This window comes from Balaenoptera physalus (assembly GCF_965194825.1).
Source record: "Balaenoptera physalus genome assembly, chromosome: 3".
NCBI classification, from domain to species: Eukaryota; Metazoa; Chordata; class Mammalia; order Artiodactyla; family Balaenopteridae; genus Balaenoptera; species Balaenoptera physalus.
Genome location: NC_138890.1, coordinates 44,556,770 through 44,575,539, shown reverse-complemented (window position 1 = coordinate 44,575,539; position 18,770 = coordinate 44,556,770). Strand labels below are relative to the sequence as shown.

The 18,770-nt window shown below is 40.1% G+C and overlaps 2 protein-coding genes across 6 annotated transcripts in view; both read right to left on the bottom strand.

The window, feature by feature from the left end:
• Positions 1-13,500, bottom strand: part of HAVCR2 (hepatitis A virus cellular receptor 2) — a 41,455-nt gene extending 27,955 nt beyond the window's left edge. For 2 of the 3 annotated variants that reach the window (XM_082453942.1, XM_082453945.1), the window contains exon 1: positions 3-13,500. In XM_082453942.1, the coding sequence (XP_082310068.1) occupies positions 3-57 (55 nt within the window). In that variant the 5' untranslated portion in view covers positions 58-13,500. The remainder of the gene's footprint in view (positions 1-2) is intronic. The other variant, XM_082453943.1, reaches the window with a different exon arrangement.
• A 110-nt stretch (positions 13,501-13,610) lies between these two features.
• The window catches only part of MED7 (mediator complex subunit 7), a 118,178-nt gene continuing 113,018 nt past the window's right edge, over positions 13,611-18,770 (bottom strand). For all 3 annotated transcript variants that reach the window (XM_082453957.1, XM_082453955.1, XM_082453956.1), the window contains one exon: positions 13,611-14,717. In XM_082453957.1, coding sequence (XP_082310083.1) covers positions 13,999-14,700 — 702 coding nt within the window. In that variant the 5' untranslated portion in view covers positions 14,701-14,717 and the 3' untranslated portion in view covers positions 13,611-13,998. The remainder of the gene's footprint in view (positions 14,718-18,770) is intronic.

The window sequence follows — 18,770 nt, the reverse complement described above, 5'->3', positions numbered from 1 at the left end:
ACTTGTAAGTAGTAGCAGCAAAAGCAGGACACAGTCAAAGGAAAAATGTGAAAACATGGGTTCTGAAGAAGAAAAGGCAAAGAATGGCTCTGTTTAGGTGCTGTTTTAATTCTCCAACTGAACTGGGTATTTCCTGGAACTGTCTCTCCTCCCCAGTCACAGGAGTAGTGGCCACTCTCCCAACTGCAGGCCCAGCACACCAGATGTCTGACGACCAATCACTCCTCTATTAACACTGTCAAGTCTATGATGACAGCAAAGGAAACCCGCTTCTCTCTTATGCTAGACCACACACATCCTGTGAGGACTCTGACATTTATTCTGTCCGCATCAACAAAGAGGAAGCAATACTCAGAGGAAGAAAAGGGTTACTTCGTCAAGTGTCTCTGGGCAAGTAGAGTGAGCCCTCTACTGTCTCCAGTGAAATAATACATAGTCCTCTGTTTGAAATGGACAGTATTTATTGGAAACACAGGTAGAAATGTATCACTCATGCATTCATTCAGTCAAGTCAGTCAACTGGTGAGTCCTGTGGCCAATGTTTATGAAGCACCTACTATGTGTCAGGCACTGGACTAGGAGGTGGGAAATACCACCATGAACGGCCTGTTCCTTATACTCATGTTTAGGTGCCCTTTCCACTCCAGTCATGAGCCTAATTCTTAGCCTTTGCTCTAACACGAATTGGGCTATGTCATATAACCTTGTTAGGTCTGCCTCCTCATTTATAAAATTTATAAAATGAGGAAATTGTGCTAGGTGATATATGCACAGCTCCCTGCTCTAATATTCTGACTTCGACCTGAACTTTCAAACTCTTCCACTTCTTTCCCCCTCCTGTGGGGGGAACTGAGGGGACCTCAACGTTCTATTTCCTCTCATATACACAAGATGTCCCCTCTCCTCCCACCCCACAGGCTTCGGGCATTAACTGTCAGAAAGTATTGAGTTCCAGCCACACTCTCCATCACTGAGGTAACATCTCAGACCCAAACAATCTCAGCCCTGGGAGAGTAACTTTTGTCTGGAAACCTTAAAAGCCAATGGTTATTTACAAAAGGGAAGTGAGCTCACGATGAAATAGTTTCTGAAAACCCTGTGGCCCTTCTCTGTCTTCTCTGCCTGAACTTCCTTGTCATTCACTTTATTTTTTTTATTTTTTTACTTTCTTTTTTTCTAGTTGTGGTGAGCGGGGGCTACTCTTCGTTGCGGTGCGTGGGCTTCTCATTGCGGTGGCTTCTCTTGTTGCGGAGCACAGGCTCTAGGTGTGCGGGCTTCAGTAGTTGTAGCACGTGGGCTCAGTAGTTGTGGCTCGCAGGCTCTAGAGCGCAGGCTCAGTAGTTGTGGCGCACGGGCTTAGTTGCTCTGTGGCATGTGGGATCTTCCCAGACCAGGGTTCGAACCCGTGTCACCTGCATTGGCAGGCGGATTCTTAACCACTGTGCCACCAGGGAAGTCCTTGTCATTCACCTTAAACCTTATTAAATGCATTTAATATAAATATCCAGCTTGTTCTATGTGTGTACTTCCATAGTGCCGCAGAGCTAGCAGTTAAGAGATCATGTTCAATTTCTTCATTGTATAGATAAGGGAAACTGAGACCTGAAAAGACTGATTTGCCCAAAGGTACATGATTGGTCATTTCAAATAAGAACATGAGTCCCCTAAGCTCCAGATTTTTTCCATTATAAACCATGTTTCATGAATTTCATATTTGCCCTTAATATGTCTGCCCACATATCTAAAAACAACCAGCAAATGCTCATATTCAAGTGTAAGGCAGACTTGATTAAACACGGGGTCAGAGGTTAGATTTACTAACAGCATGACTTCAAGCAACACTCTTAAAAGTTTTAGCCATCAGATTTTGTGTTCTGATTTTTGTTTTGTTTTTTATTATTATTACTCTGTTTTCTGTTCATCTCTAGAATTGCTACTGGGTCCAACTTTATAAAACATTAACAATGTATTAATTCATTGAAGTCTAGACATGAAGGAGCCTAGAAATCTACTCTGACCCCTTTCTTTTATTCTGTGTATAAGGGACTGTTTCTGAACATTGTCATGTTCATTTAACTTTTATTTCTTGTTTTTCTTAACTGTTTAGGTAATACATCCAAATGGCTAAAGTTTAAAGCAATATAAAAAGCTTACATTAAGAAGCCTCATTCCCACCCCTCCAAGTCCACTAATTTCCCCCACCCAACCTATAGGTTTCTATTGTCATGTCTTTTGTGTATCCTCCCAATGCAAACACAAGAAAATAAAATATATATTCTTATTCCTTCCTTTCTTAAACAAAAGAGCATACCATACATACATTTTGCACCTTGCACTTTCTATTTACTATTTTATATAAAAATTTTCTGACATATCAAAAGCAGAGAATAGTACATACCCCCAATACACAAATTCAAAATTACCAAACTTTCATTTTAAAACAAATCCCAGATGTCATGTTATTTCACCCTTACAGACTTCAGTGTGCATCTTGTTTTCAAAAAATTGACACTCTATATATAACCATAATACCATTATTACACAAGACATAATTAATAATGATGTTTTAGCAGCACCTGACTCTTCAGTCCATAATCGAATTCCCCTGATTATCTCAAAAATGTCCTTTTATTATAGGTTTAAGTCCAGACCTAAACAGCTCCCTACATTGCATTTGGTTGTTATATGACACTTAAGTCTCTTTTAATTGAGGACAGTCTTCCCTCCTTTCCCCTGCCATTGACTAGTTGTACAAACCAACTGTCCTGTGCACTCTTCCATATTCTGGGTTTGTCTGTTTCCTTGTGGCATCATTTAAAGTATTCCTCTTTTCTTTGTATTTCCTATAAATGAAACTTAGCTCCAGAGGTTTGGTTAGATTCAGGCTCCACTTTTTGGCAAGAGTACACAGCTAGTGCTATTCCATCACAATTGTCTGGTTGCTCCACATCTAGAGATGCTAAGATTGATCAGCTTGCACCTTTCTTTTTCAACTTCACATTCTATTCTGAGCACCTCTCCATTTCAGCTCATATAGAATGTCCTCGTTCTTTATTATGGCTACATAGATCCCATTGGGTGAAAATAACAAAGTGATCATTCCCTTGAAAAGAATACTTCATGTCTCAATTTATTTGTAAAGATGATCATAAAAGACCCATCAAGGTCTATGATTCTTTAATTATGTGCAACAGAAGTTTGCTTTTTAAAAGGAGCCCTTGAATGTATTTTTGGTAAAGAAGTCTTTTGTATTGCAATTAATTAGTTTCTAAATTCTGTTTAGAAAGTCATATCATGCATTTTCTTAAGGGACAGTTGAGTGTTGGCTATAATTATGTGGAGGGATAACTACAAAAAAACTACTGCATATGATACTACTATAGAAATTGTTTTGCTTTTCTCCCTTTGTCAGCAGGAAAAGGGAGAGAAAATCTCAGACTCCTTAAAGATAACCTCCAAACACCAAATGGAAACACTGGAATTATGTGTAATTAGAATTACACATTTATAGATAACTAAGGGGCTACTTGACAAAATTCATAAAATGGAAGTGAGAGAATTTTACTCAGGAGACAGGAAAGCATGGGCGATACAGATGGGATCACCTGGAAAAACTCAGTCCAATTAGAATCTACCCTGTACAATGGGGGAGCCACAGTGGAATGGATATGGGGGAGACAATAACGCCCACTAAAGCTGGAATCCTATATGTACTTAATTTGAATAAAAAAATCCTCTCATTTAAATCACAGCATCTCAGTTAGGTTCCATGTATCATTAGTCCCAAAATTTTGCAAAGGTAGACACTGAGGTTGGATATAAAGGGTAAGAAGTTAAGCAACTTTGAGCTCGATCTTGACCTACAGAGTACAGCTAGCCACGTGACTTTCGTTAAGAGTGCTTGTAACCTTGTGTGCCTGTACAGTACTTGAAAACTTTTTTTATTATTATACAAGTCGTAGTCACTGTAGAAAATTCTGAAAAATAAAATAGGAATAAAAATAAATAAATAAAATAAAGGCCAGATCCCATTACCATGAAATACTATCACTAAAAGAGGTCTCCTTTCAGATATTTTCCTATAAATCTCTCTCTCTATACAATGTGTTAATGCCAGTACCTCTGGTGGGTATATCGCCAGTAAGAAAGTCTTACTCATGGATGATTGTGAACATCATGAACTCAGTGGGATCCAGGAGAAGGTACAAAACATTTCTTTACACTCCCCAAGTCTTTTTATTTTTATTTTACTTTTATTTGTGTGGTCTCAGTGCTCTCATTTGCATCAAGCTGCTTTCAACATTGCCCTCTGCACCGGGTCCCAGAACTGAGAAGGCTACTTCATCCCTGTGTAAAACTCCAGGTTCTCAGGGTCATTTACAAGATGAATAAATTTCTCCCTTGCTACTGCCCACCTCTCACAGCATGATCTTGGTGTTCTTATGCCAACAAAGACTTCTTCTCTAACCAAAAACCCTATACTTTACTTATGTTGCAGATGACAGAAAACCCAACTCAAACTAGCTTAAACTACAGATTTATTGACTGACGTTATTGAAAAATCTAGCTTCAGGCAAGACTTGGTTCAGCGGCCCCAGTGAGGACAGCAGGGACCTGGTTTCTGGCTGTCCTGGCGTTGGTGCCTTCTGCAGATTCCACACGGTGCCCTTCTCCTGTCCCTGCAGAGCACATATCTGCACACCAAGAACATCTCTTGGCCACTCCCACACAAGCCCACAGATGCACACCCCCTCGAACACCCAAACTGGGTTACAGACTTATTCCTGAACAATCTGTGTCCATAGGTTCAAAAAGGACTTATTGGGTGAGCCTTGGGTCACATCCCCAAATCTCAGGCTCTGAAAGTGAGAGAAAGGTGGTCTCCCCAAAGAAAAAGTATGGTGCATTTTAGAAGGGGAAATGGATGCTGGGCAGCAGAAGCAAATATCCAGTACAGACCCCCTCCCAGAAAGGGATGGGGTGGGGAGATGGGGAAAGAAAACTTGACCCTCCGAATATGGATGGTTCTTTTTCTTACAAAAACGACATTTTACTAATACGGTGCTTTTTAACTTACAAGGACGCGCTCTTCACAACCCTGGGGAGATGCTAAGGAGCTCTCGTGTCTTTAGAGCGTTCTTATATTGAGTAACTATGGATGAGTGCCAGAGAGATTAGGCTTGAGGTCACACTCAAACCAATGCCAGAGCCAGCTCAGCGCTGCTCCTGCTCATGTGATCACACCTTTCAGAGTGGAGGAAATGGGAGGGGCGTGAAATAATTTACCCCTGATAACTCATCGAGGCTCCCAGTGTCGAAACTGAAAAGTCTGTTGAGCTATGTGTGAGTCACTGTGGGAACTCCTATCGGCGGTCTCACTTTGAAAATGGCAGTCCCACTGTCTCCTCCAGGGTGACGCTGGTGGGGGAGCTGTGAGTGGTCACTCATCCCAAGCATGTTCTCCAGTATGGCAATGCTTTGTGTTTATTAGTTTTTTGCTCCAGGTTCAGATACTGAAGCTAATCATCCTCAGTTTAATGGACGTACTCCTCATCAATCCCGGTGAGGTCCCTCTCTTATTTTATTTCATTTTACTATTTCCCCCGTTTGTCCTTGACGCACATTCTCATTTCTCTCGTCTCACGGGCATCTGCTTTACCTGAGAATGTTGAGCAGTTTTCCAAAGTGTTTATTCCAGCTTACATTCTGACAGTGAGAAGAACTCTTACGATGCCCCCCACATCTTTGCCGGTATCAGGACTGTCACACTTTTTAATTTTTTCCTATATGAGTGTATGATGATGTCACAATATGGTTTTAAGGTTAAACTACTGTTTAACGGAAAATGGCACAGATGTACAGAACATTGCATACTTAAATTCATAGTTTACCAATACTTGGAAAGCAAACACTCAAGTAACCAGGACCCAAAACAAAAAATAAAACATGGCCTATCTCAAGTCCCTCTGACCCCCACTCCAAGCCCACATGTCCCTTCCTGTTCACAAAGCCTTCCCCCTGTCCTACAGGCAATCACTATTCTAAATTTTGCAATAATTGCTTCTTTTGTTTTTTAATAGTTTTACCATCTAGGTAATGCATCCTAAAGTTACATATGTAATTTTGCTTGTTTTTGAACATCATATAGTGAAATCAAATTGTCTACAGGCTTTTGTGTTTTGTTTCTTTTACTTAACCGTGTATTTGTGAGATCCATTCATGCTTCTTTGTATCCCTGTGGGTTGTTTTTATTACTGAATAGTTTTCCTGGGACTGGATATGCCTCAAATTGTTTATTTCCAGGTGAACATTTCATCTTCTGTTTCAGTTTTCATGAACAATGCCATCCTGGACATTCTCATACATGGATTCAGGTGGACACATATAGGAGTTTCTCTGGAGCATATTTCTCACAGTGCAATTACTGGGTCAGAGGGTATACATATTTTGAGCCTTATTAGATCATGCCTGTTTCCAAGACATCTACCAGCAGAGTATAAGTTTCTCTTATTCCACATCCTCCTTAACACTTAGTATTGCCAGACTTTTTTTTTTTGTTTTTTTACCCAAACTGGTAAAGGATATGATGGCCTCTCACTACAGCTTTACTTTGCATTTTCCTCATTGCTAACAAGATTAATGAGCACCTTTTCTTTTATGAACCATTTGGATTTGGGGAGGGGGAGGAGCACAAATGTTTGAGTCTTTTGCCCATTTTTCTGTTGGGTTTCTCAGTTTTTCTTATTGCTGTATATGGATAATTTATATACTCGGGATACCAGTCCTCTGCTGGTTTAATCTGTTATATTTTCTCCCACTTCGTTGCTTTTCACTTATTTATGGTATGTCTTCTTGAACACAGTTTAATTCAAATGTAGTAAAATGTACTAGCCTTTTCTTTGGTGGGTTTACTTTTTGTATTTTATTTAAGAAGACTTCTTTACCCAGAGATTATGAAGATATTCACCTACATTAGCTTTAAGGCTTTATAGTTTTTTCTTTCACTGTTAGGCCTTTAATTTTCCCATAATTGATTTTTGTATATTTTGTCCTAGCCCCATTTATTGAAAATTCCAGCGTTTTCCCATTACTTTGTAATGCCATCTCTGTTATACTTCAAAAATCATACAGGCATGGATCTGTTTTTTGGCTTTCTAGTCTGTTCCAATAGTATATTTTCCTATCTTTCTGTCAGTATAATACATTGTTTTAATTATTGCAGCTTTACGGGAAATGGTGATGTCACACAGGGCAAATCCTCCCCTTAGTTCTTTTATCAAGGGTATCTTGGGACTTCCCTGGTGGTCCAGTGGTTAAGAATCTGCACTTCTACTGCAGGGGTCGTGGGTTCGATCCCTGGTCGGGAAACTAGGATCCCATATGCTGAGTGGCATGGCCAGAAAAAGGGTATCTTGGCTCTCTGGGTCCTTTGTACTTCCCAAAGGGAAGGGTATAGGCTGAGTCCATATTTGTGTCTCTCTGTCTCTCCATACTCAAATTGGAAAAATATATTAAAAACTATTTTATGGATGAGGAAATTGAGACTCAAAAATGTAACTTGCTGAACAAGTTACATTTGTTGAACAAGTGAGGGAACTCACTCACCATCCCAGTCCCATAAAAAGAGCTGGGGAATGTTCCCTCTTTTTCTATTCCCTGAGTCTGTATAAGATTTTTTTTTTCCTAACAGTGTTTGATAGAACTTGTCAGCAAAGCTATTTGAACTTGAAGTTTTCTTTCTGAGAAGATTTTGACAACTTTTTCTTTTTTTAATCATCAGAAAGCTATTCAAGTTTCCTACTCTTAAACCTTGGTAATTTTGTAAGAATTTGTCCAATTTATCTAAATGTTCAAATTTGTTGGTATAAAGTTATTCATAATATTTTATTATTATTTCTTACTGTCTATAAAATCTATAGTAATATCCCTTTTTCATTTCTGCTATTATTTGTGGCTTCCTTTTTTTTTTAACCACTCTCCCCTTTAAGTAGTAGTGAGTCAGAACCCCTCAGGCTTATGAACCACTTAAGCCTTTCAGATACCCCCTCTGCCCTTCCACATCAGATGTTTCTGCACAGATGATTCTGAGTATGTTGCCTGGGGACAAACAAGTTTCAGAAAGAATCAGCATGGGCCTTCTCCTTCATTCCCAACATTAAATGGTACCTACCCTATACCCATAATTATCATAGTTAAGCAAATTGAGGGTCATGGAGGTTAATAGGTCAAACCAAGGCGACACTACTAGTAAACACAGGAGCCCAAACTCTGCCACGCATTACTCTTTTTCTGTTTCTTTTCTTTTAAATCTGAGTTTTAACAGCCATTTACTAGCCCAAGTGTCCTCGGTGTGTAGCAAGTTACATATTTGAGTCTCAATTTCCTCATCCATAAAATAGTTTTTAATATATTTTTCCAATTTGAGTATGGAGAGACAGAGAGACACAAATATGGACTCAGCCTATACCCAGCAACTTCTGTTATATATAGAATGTATTTCCACATCAGTACTCTCATTCTTAATGGCTCTTAACGATTGCATGGTATTCATAGATCTTCAGGTTTGTTGAATGACTGAATAATTGTGAAAATCGATAAAGACCCCAAAGGCATCTTTCCTTGTAGTTATGATACAATGCATTCCTAGCCAGCCACATCACCCCACCTGACACCCATCCTTTCAATGTCTTCCCTTACCCCAAACCTAGAGCTGGGGCAGGGAACCAGCAGCTTCACAGAACTTGGTGCTAAGCAGATATGAGAAGCATCTTACTGTCCTCATCTACTCAGAACTAACCAACAGTGCCTCAGGTCTTCCTCAGGTCTTGTCCAGGCAGCCCTGGGAGAAAAGCTCTAATCAAAAACCTCTTATTTGCAACATAGTACTGGTTATTTTGACAAATTTACACCCTATTCTCTCCATCAGAAAAGAGTTTGTAGGCCACAGTCAGACACAAGCAGCAAGTCTCACTTGTTGAATAAAAAGCTCAGTATTACAAGCAGCACCTGTGAGTTTCTCCACCTTAATCCCCTCCTCTGCCACCTGGCTGCAGCTTCTAAACTTGAGGTAAGAGTGCCACTTACTGTTAGACTCATCACATTACAGTTTGAAACCAGTTCCTAAATGTTTTTTTTTTTTTCAGTTCCTAAATCTTTGATTCTAAATGCCAAATGCAAAAGACTTAGCAGGAAAGGTACCAGTTAACCTTTGAAAGCTTACTAACTACCAGAAATTATGCTTAGTGCTTTGTAGCCACAATCTCACTTAGGCCCTAGAACAAACCTATAATTTTTATTTTGTGGTTATTAAGTGGTTTTGTGAAAACACTCCAGGGTTTAGAATCCAATCACCTAGATTAGAACCTCTGGCCAAATTCATTTGGCTGCCTGTTTTTTGTACAGTCCACAGGCTAAGAATTATTTTAACATGTTTAAATGATTGGGGAAAAAATCAAAATAATATTTCATAACATGAAAATTATTTAAATTCAGGTTTCAATGTCCATATCTAAAGCTGGAACACAGCCGCGCTCACTTGTTTACGTATTTTCTATGGCTGCCTTTGTACCATGTAAGAGAGTACTTATAATGCCTAAAATATTTACTAACCGGCTCTTTACAGAAAAAGTTTGTTGACTCTTGACCTAGATTCTAATCTGGAAACACCACCTGAGCAAACTACAAAACTGACCCCCACTTTCATAAAGTGGGGGTGATATCTACTAAGAGGGAGTTTTAGGAAGGTTAGTGCTATACGCACAGCATCTCCTTAAGATAGCAGCAGAATTCTGACAAAAATGCTTTAAAATGTTCAAAGGGAGCTCATAATCTCTGTCTACAAATCTCCTTCCTCAGTCCAGTCGCATGTAGTGTATAAGAGTATGGATTTTAGGGTCAAAATATCAGATTCCACTCGACTCCATTATTTATTACCTATGATTTATTAACTATATGATGCAGTAGAGAGGTGATAGAGTATGAAGGTTGAGTGCTTAGGCTTTGAAACTAGAATGTTTCAATCCTGGCTTTGCCACTCACTAGCTTGGTGACCTTGGGTAAATGACACCTCTCTGAGCCTCTGCTTCCTCATCTGTAACATAGGTGTAAGAATCATAATGATTTCAATGGGTTGTTTTGAGGATAAAAATGGCTTTTTGTACATAAAGTGATTAGAACAGTGCCAACAAAGTGCTAGCAGGCTGCCCCAAAATATGCTACGACGGCATACTGAACTAAGAAATGGCCAGTGCAAGAGGGACACTCTGACCCCCACTTTGTTTCCCCCAAAGCAAAAAATAAACCTCTCCCATGAAAGGTGCACTCCCTGCAGTAAAGGTAAAAGGACACCCTTATTGCCCGAGAGAAGGAATTTGAGCCAAGAAGCCTATACAAACCTTGTTACTTCTTTACTACCCCAAGCCCAAACTGTTTACATTCTTCACTAATTGAGCACCCAAAACCTAAGTTTCTTTGTCCTGTCAATTCCTCAGAAATTCAGTGTTTGTCTAAAGAGTATAAATGCTTTGGCTACTTCTTAGGTCCCATTTCTATGAGACCTCCCTGTACAGGAATTAAAATGTCTCTTCTCCTGTTAATTTGTCTTGCGTCAATTTTATTATTAGTCCAACCACAAGAACACGAGAGGGGTGAAGGGGGAAACTTCCCTCTCTCCAACACTTCCCATCAGATTTAGGATATAACAAACTCCTTCCCTTGGCCTTCTAAGTCCTGTAACCTGACCTCCATCTGCTCCTCTAGCTCCAACCTCCTCGCTCCCTATGCTGCAGCCATAATAGCCTTTTCCCCCAAATCATGCCAACTTTTAATTGTCTCATGAGACACTTGAACTTGCTGTTTCCTGTGACCTCAGGACCCAGGACACGTCTTTTCTCTCAAATACAACACAGCACAGTTGAAATGGCCTTCCAACACCCTTAACAACTGTGAACATAGAAACATAACTTGAAAAGAGAAGATAATGTGGACAAGGCATTTTGAGCAGGAAATAGGAATGTAATTGGAAGCAAGATTCTTCTGTTATAATGGCTGAATGGTTAAAGCAAGAACTTACACCTTCAAAAATTAACCTATTTGTTTTCCTGTTTATCTTTCTTCCATTTTCCTTCCCACTCCTCATACTCCCAGCAACTAAACCAGTATCAGGAATAGAGAGGACCACAATATCCACTAAATGAATGCAATGAATAAATGAACTTAAAGGGGGGGTGGACCACCTCCCCCCACACACTGACATGCTGGGGTCCGTCAGATTCTTACAGAATCTGCCCCCAGCTGAATGGCCCAGTTGGAATCAGGTGTGCCGCTCCTAACTCCTCCCTCCAAACTGGTTCATTAGCCTTTCACCTTTTTTTTCTTTTCATTTTCGAGAGACAACTCCCAGAGAGTGGTGTAGAAAGACTTAATGCTCGGGAACCGTTGGCAGCCATGTTCTCCACCTGTACCATCAAAGAATTTAGTTTGTAGAGAATGAAGCTAACAGAAAAGCCAGAAAGGAGAGACAGAGCGTTTGGGATCAGGTTTGAGTCCCAGTTGCCCTAGAGACCCTCCCAGTCCTTCATGATTTGGATGTTTAACTTATGTAACACAGTATCCTTTCAACAAATTCATCTTTTGCTTAAACTAGTTCACTAGAGAGTACTGACTAATGTAATCCTCCTTTATCCTACTGCACAGTAGAGTCATCTACAGATTTCTTAAAACTAATACCAGGGCCCCAGTCCAGAACAATGAAACCAGAATCCTGGTGGTCTGGGGCCCAGGCATTGGTAATCTCAAGAGTTGCCCAGGTTATTCTTCCAGATATTTCACTTTGAGGAATCAATCTATCAGGAATATTCATTATGACTGGGTGTGTAGAGATGTATTTTAATCCTCATAGACTGAATCTCTATATAAACTTTGAAATTTGTAACAACTATCAGACCACTAGTGCTCCTTCAACCCATTATAATAGCAGGAGTTCACGTCAGAATTCTTTGGAGTTGATGCCAGGTCCCACCCACAGACCTACAAGATCGGGTCCTCCCAAGATCAGAATTTAAGATTCCACGTGAAATTTTAATCTCTTAATCCTCCTCTCCAACAAACACACATTATATACAAATGATGTCATGACTCTCTTAAGGATGTGATAATGTGATTCAGTTAGTTTTTTCCATGCAAGGATTTGTAGGGCAGCCAAAAATTGGTTTTGTACCTCTTAGCCCAGCACACTCAAGGTTGTAAAAAGGCTGAGGTATCCTTTACAAAGGAGATTCCTTTGGAGAGTCACTCAAGTGTTGAGCAATGTCCACCTTGCCCCGCCACTGGGAGATGAGGGGGTTCCCCTACCCCTTTAATTTAAGCTTAAGAGAGTCTCGACTGTGTCTCCTGAAGTCTCCGGAGTCCAAAAATCTATACCAAACACATATCAGGAAAAAACAAATGAAACTTGCCAACTAAGTGCCTAATAGAGGGGTTGTCTACTTGGAAACAGCCTACACTCCCCAGATTTTTAAAGAAAAGGATGCATGAATGTTTCACATATAGCACTGGTCTGTGGCCACTTTAAACTGGACTTTGCCAGCTTATCTGGGAAAAGGACTTACCATTATCAGTGATTCTTAATCTTGAGCCTGCATGGGAATCACCTGAGGGCTCTTTAAACCACAGCTTATTGAGCCCCACCCCTAGAGTTCGATTTAGTATGTCTGGGGTGCACCTGAGAATGTGCATTTCTAACCAGTCCCCAAATGATACCAATGCTGCTGGTCCAGGACTACACTTTGAGAACCACTGGCCTTTATTAAGAGAAAGGCTGGCAGCCACCCTCAGATACAAGGCAGACTCTCCATCAAGATTTTGCCGGAAGAGAGGCTGGAGAACAGAAAAGAGAAGAAGGTGCAGAAATGAAATCTCAGTGCTCAAAACAGGTTGACTTCTTATTCACGTGGTGAAGTCACATCAGTGGGGGTGGGGATGGGGACTGGGAGAGGGTAGAGTTAATGAAAGGAGGGCCTAGTCTTCAGGCTTTCAAGGACCCGAAATGATTGAACTTTTGCCATCTTCAAGTGGCTTCCAAAGTTTTCCTGGGTGTGACCATCAAACCAGCAGATAAGAAGAGAAATTTTTATGGGGCAGGCCTGGATTTTTACACCACATTCCACTGCTAAGAACTGTCACATGGCCTCACAGAGATGCAAGAGAAATGGGGGGAACATAGTCCCTAGCAGGGCAGCATATCTCAGGCGAGCAATGACTGCTGGACATCCAGCAGTCTCTGCCACCAAACCCCCTTCCCAGGGCAGGCTTCCAGCCTTAAGCAAGTCTGAGTTTAGGAAATGTATAGGTAATTACACAGACATTTTAATTATTAAAATGAATGTGACTAAAAGTGATCAAAGGACTTCTTAGTGACTGGGAAGAAGTTCTGGGACCCATCCAGGATAGGGACAAGAGGCTGAGACAGAGTGTTTGCAGGAGCAGCCAAGAGGAAAAAAAAAAACTGCTGTTTTATAACTCTCCAGGGTTCCTCTCTTTTAACATGTTACACTACTCTTTTTTAGAGATTAACCAAATTTTTAAGTGAAATAAATCTAAGGATTTCATAATTTCATATTTATAAAGTTTGATATCCTTTATTATCTATCATTCTTAAAGCAAATGACAAATCTACTTTTCAGGGATGAAAACCTACTATTACTGAGGATATCTTCAAAGTTTACTGTAACTCCGAAAACAGGGATGTTCCACACACTAGCGGCAAACACTGCTTTTGAAGGTGATTGCTCAATGTAGGCACACTCATTTACCTAGGCTTGCCATAAAGTGAAATGCCATAAACTGCCTGTGACGTCTAACAACTGAGAAAGTTGGAGAGTCAAGCTGCTTGCAAGACTTCTAGTGCTATCTCTTTTGAGACTCTCTAAAAGTGAATTAACTAATATATATGCTATTTACTGAAACGAAAAAAAAAAAAAGAAAAAAAAGGAACATCCTTCACGGTCTTTCATTCATTTCGTCAATTAGGACACACAAAGCAGCATCTTTCTCTATAATCTGATCTCTCCTATGACCTGAATTTGCTCTTTGTTGTTCATCCTGTCCAGCACAATTGTTGCTATCATCAGCATCCATTGGTTCAGTTTTTACTCTCAGCCCTGTTTCCGAATGGGGCAAATCATCAGGCAAAGAAGCCAAGCAATTCTGAATCATCTCAATGACTCGTTCCAGATGCTTTTGAAATCTCTCAGCTGTCTCAAGGCGTTGACGTTTCTGCACCTCCATCATGACTCTCAAGGTCTCTCTTGCTTGGTGGGGTCGGTATTCATTTATGAGATGATGCACATGTACAAAAAGCAGCTTAAGATCTTCTAGCTTCTCTTCTCGTTTTATACTCCCAGGGCTCCTTATCAAGATATCTAAGAGGTCTAAGAAATTAATAAGGATAGACATATTGAGTTTTCTCAGTTCTTTCTTGTGATCAAACTGCATAGGATGAAGCCGTTCGATACCCTGACTTTCTAAAGGGCGGATGATAAGATCATCACACTGGAACTGGTTGCCGAACATCATATAACTGTCCTTTATTGGAGGTGGAGGCTTGGGAGCGAGGCCTTCCTGAATATTTTCATCTGTATACTCCTTGATGTACTGCATCGGAGGGGGTGGGAGGGCGCTTACTTGCTGTGGCTCACCCATTGTGGAAGATCAAGAACCTACAGAAATGGACCATCAGACAAAAAATAAGAAAAAAAAAATCACACACACACACACACAGAAATAGACGAAAGATTGAGAGTGGAGCTACAACACAAACCTGTCACATTCAGTGACTAATGACAGAACATTTTCCCTTTTCTCCCCTGGCAGTTTGGCGTCCAGGACAAAATGATCTCCCTAGTCTCTAAAACTAACACAACAGGGAAAGGCTGCATCCTTTTCTAATTAGCAATATATACTCAATCATCGTATTTTTCCTGCTCTACTTAATACTTTCATTGGCACAAAAAAAGTACTGTAGTATACAGTTGACCCCTGAGCAACACAGATTTGAACTTGCACGGGTCCACTTACATGTGGATTTTTTTCAATAGTAAATACTAGAGTACTACAAGATCCATGGTTGGTTGAATCCTCAGATGCAGAACCGCAAATATGAAGGAACTGCAGATACGAAAGGCCAACTCTAAGTTATACTCAGATTTTCAACTGCACAGAGGGTGGGCGCCCCTAACCTCCCAGTTGTTCAAGGATCAACTGTATTTTCATCTATAAATTAAATCATCTGGATTCCACACCCCTCACCAGTTATGCCTCCCTTCTCTACCCTCCCTACAGCCAAACTACACATGCTGTCTTCCCATCTCACGTTACAATCACTCGTTTTATATTATAGATTGATCTCCAAAAGCAAACGCTTATAACTCTAAGGAACACTCTGACAAAATTAAAATTACTATATTCCAGACAAACTCACATCATCTGAGCTTCTGTGATCCAATTCCATTCCCTTTTTTCCTACAATATACTCTACAATTTTTTATAGACACATTAACTTTTCTACATCTACTACAGAAATTTCAAATTCAACTATACCTTCAATAGCCACAATAACCTCCATCTACTCCATCTGAAGCTTAGGTATATCATAAAATGAGAATATCCCGAGTGCTCACTTAGATGGATCTTACCAGATTTTCAAGATATAACATAACACCATCCAACATGAGAGATAGCAAGTAATATACTGGAGGCAATTTTATACTTGGAATTTGTGAGGTAATGAGGGCAGCTGTGGGGCAGCCCTGAGTTTCCACCAACCCACAGCAGTGAACTGGCTGCTGCTGAGAATCAATCTGTCAGTGGTCATGGGCATGATGAGTTACTCTAACTGTATCAACCCACACTTCACAGTTTCACTAGCCTTCTGCATATTCATTTTTGTCACTATCCGATCTGGCGTCAACCTCCTACCTCCACAAAAACTGCTCATCACGGGCACCAACAACCACCACATGACCAAATCCAATGGACATTTTTCTAAGCTGATCTTAATCTCTCAGCAGCGTTTTCTTCCTTTTCAACACACTCCCCTTCTCCCTCAGCTTCTGTGATGCTACATTTATGTCATCCTCCTACCACACTGGCCGCTGCCTCTCAGTCTCCTTTACTGCCCCTCCTTCTCTAGCCAAATTTTAATGTTGGCATGCCTCAGAGACTCACAAACTCAAAAGCCAAAGGGAAAAGGCAGGCAACATAAAGTGTGAAGGAGAACTGAGCATCTCCAAGCCAGACCTCAAAGCCTCCAGCCACTAGCATTCATGTGCGAATGAAGATTCATTGTTCCTTGGTCTTGAGTTTTCAAGTAAGGGCAAAAAAATCCAGATTTTTATGTGAAATTTCTCAACTTTTAAAAATACTGGCAATTAATTCCAGAAATTATCAAATACTGTGAGATCAAAAAGGATTTATCTCCAACAATCTTTGTGATCTGCTGGCCACTAGTTTCAGGCCTTTGTTTTATGTTCTCCCTGGGATGATCTCAGTCAATTCCATAGCTTTTAATACCATTTCTATCGGTGGTTCTCAACCAGGTGTCATTTTGCCAACCAGAAGATATATGCAAGGTCTGGAGACACCTTTAGTTGCCACAACCAGGGATGGGGTGCTACTGGCTTCTAATGGGTAGAGGCTGGGGATGCTATAAACATACAATGCACAGCAACAAAGAATTATCCAGCCCAAAATGTCAATATATTGTGCCAAAGTGGAGAAACCCTGGTCTATATTTATGACTCTTGACTTTTTAATTTAAGTATACTTCATTTACAATATTGTGTTAGTTTCAGGTGTACAGCAAAGTGATTCAGTTATTTTTTTCAGATTATATTCCATTATAGGTTATTACAAGATACTGAATATAATTCCCTGTGCTATACAGTAAATCCTTGTTGCTTATCTATTTTATGTATAGTAGTTTGTCCGTTAATCCCATACTCCTAATTTGCCCCTCTCTCTCTCCCTCTCCCCTTTGGCAACCATAAGTTTGTTTTCTGTCTGTGAGTCTGTTTTGTACATAGATTCATTTGTATTATTTTTAGATTCCATATATAAGTGATATTTGTCTTTCTTTTCTTGACTCTTGACTTTTTACCTCCAGTCCAGACTGCGTCTGGGCTGCTCCTGGATGTCTCACAGGGCATTCAAACTTTAAAAAAGAGTTCTTTTGAGTCCATCTACCATAAATACACACACCCTAAACCTGTTCCTCTCATAGCTTCTACTCTTTCCTGTTTCAGTAAAAATGTCCCCATTATCCACCTAGTATTTCAAGCCAGAAACCTAAAGGTTATCTTAATCCTCCTTTTTTTTAAAAAATTAATTAATTTATTTATTTTTATGGCTCTGTTGGGTCTTCGTTTCTGTGCGAGGGCTTTCTCCAGTTGTGGCAAGCGGGGGGCACTCTTCATTGCGGTGCGCGGGCCTCTCACTATCGCGGCCTCTCTTGTTGCGGAGCACAGGCTCCAGATGCACAGGCTCAGTAATTGTGGCTCACAGGCCTAGTTGCTCCGCGGCATGTGGGATCTTCCCAGACCAGGGCTCGAACCTGTGTCCCCTGCATTGGCAGGCAGACTCTCAACCACTGCGCCACCAGGGAAGCCCAATCCTCCTTTTTTACCAATCTCCTCTCCTCACCATCACTGCCAAATTTATCAAGTCTCAAAACTTCACTATATCGCTATCTCAAATTCATCAGTTCTGATCAAGACACCATTCCCTCTTACCTGGAATACAATGGCTTCCCAGGGATCTTTTTGATTTCACTACAGTTCTTCTATATAATAGCCAGCCTAATTCTCATACCACATTCCTTCCCCCTTATATCCTAGCATGTTGTCTTCTAGTATTTGTTGGTAGCTCCATTCATTTCAAGAAGGCTTCAAATCAATGGGAATTTGGAAGTAGGTACAAACATCTTTAATGTTTATTTACTCTTTCAAATATTTACTGTTTGTCTAATATATGACAATGATGATTATAATGACAGATAACACTTGAGTGCATAGTATGTGCCAGACACTGTGCTAAATACTTTTCTCATGGTTGCGAGAAATCTGAGAAAAGAAAGGTGCCCTTTCCATTTCAGAGATGAGATCACCGTGCTTCACAAAAGTTGATCCACTTGCGTAAAGTCACAGAGTAAAGGAAGGAGCCAGAGCCTAAAGATCTCAAACACTACATCACACTGTCTTTCAAGGATAAACATGGCCTCCATCCTTGCGTTGCTTACAATCTATAAAGGAAAACAGACAAATAGCTAACTACACGTTTTAAGGTTACTACAAAAGACCAACAGATCTGACTACCAAAGATAAATCTAAAAATTCCATATAGGAAAATATATCATAAGCAAAATTAAAAGACAATCCCATTTTTCTGGGAGAAGAATGTCTGCAAGCTAACAAGGACAAATATTATAAATTTAATTTTGATTTTTTAAAAACATATTTTCTGATTCCATCCCCGCAAGAAAAGCACTATGACTTCAGCAGTTGCCTGTCTTATTCACAACTCTACCTCCAGCACCTTAAACAATGCCTAGAAGGTGCTAAATCCTCAATAAAGATCCACTGAGTTTTTTTTTTAAACCTATATATTTTTTAAAAATAATAGAAAAATAGGCAAAAGATGATGAGAAAAATGCAAATGCTGAATAAAGGCAGGAAAATATTCAGACAGACACACTATTAAAAGCAAATTTTAAAAAG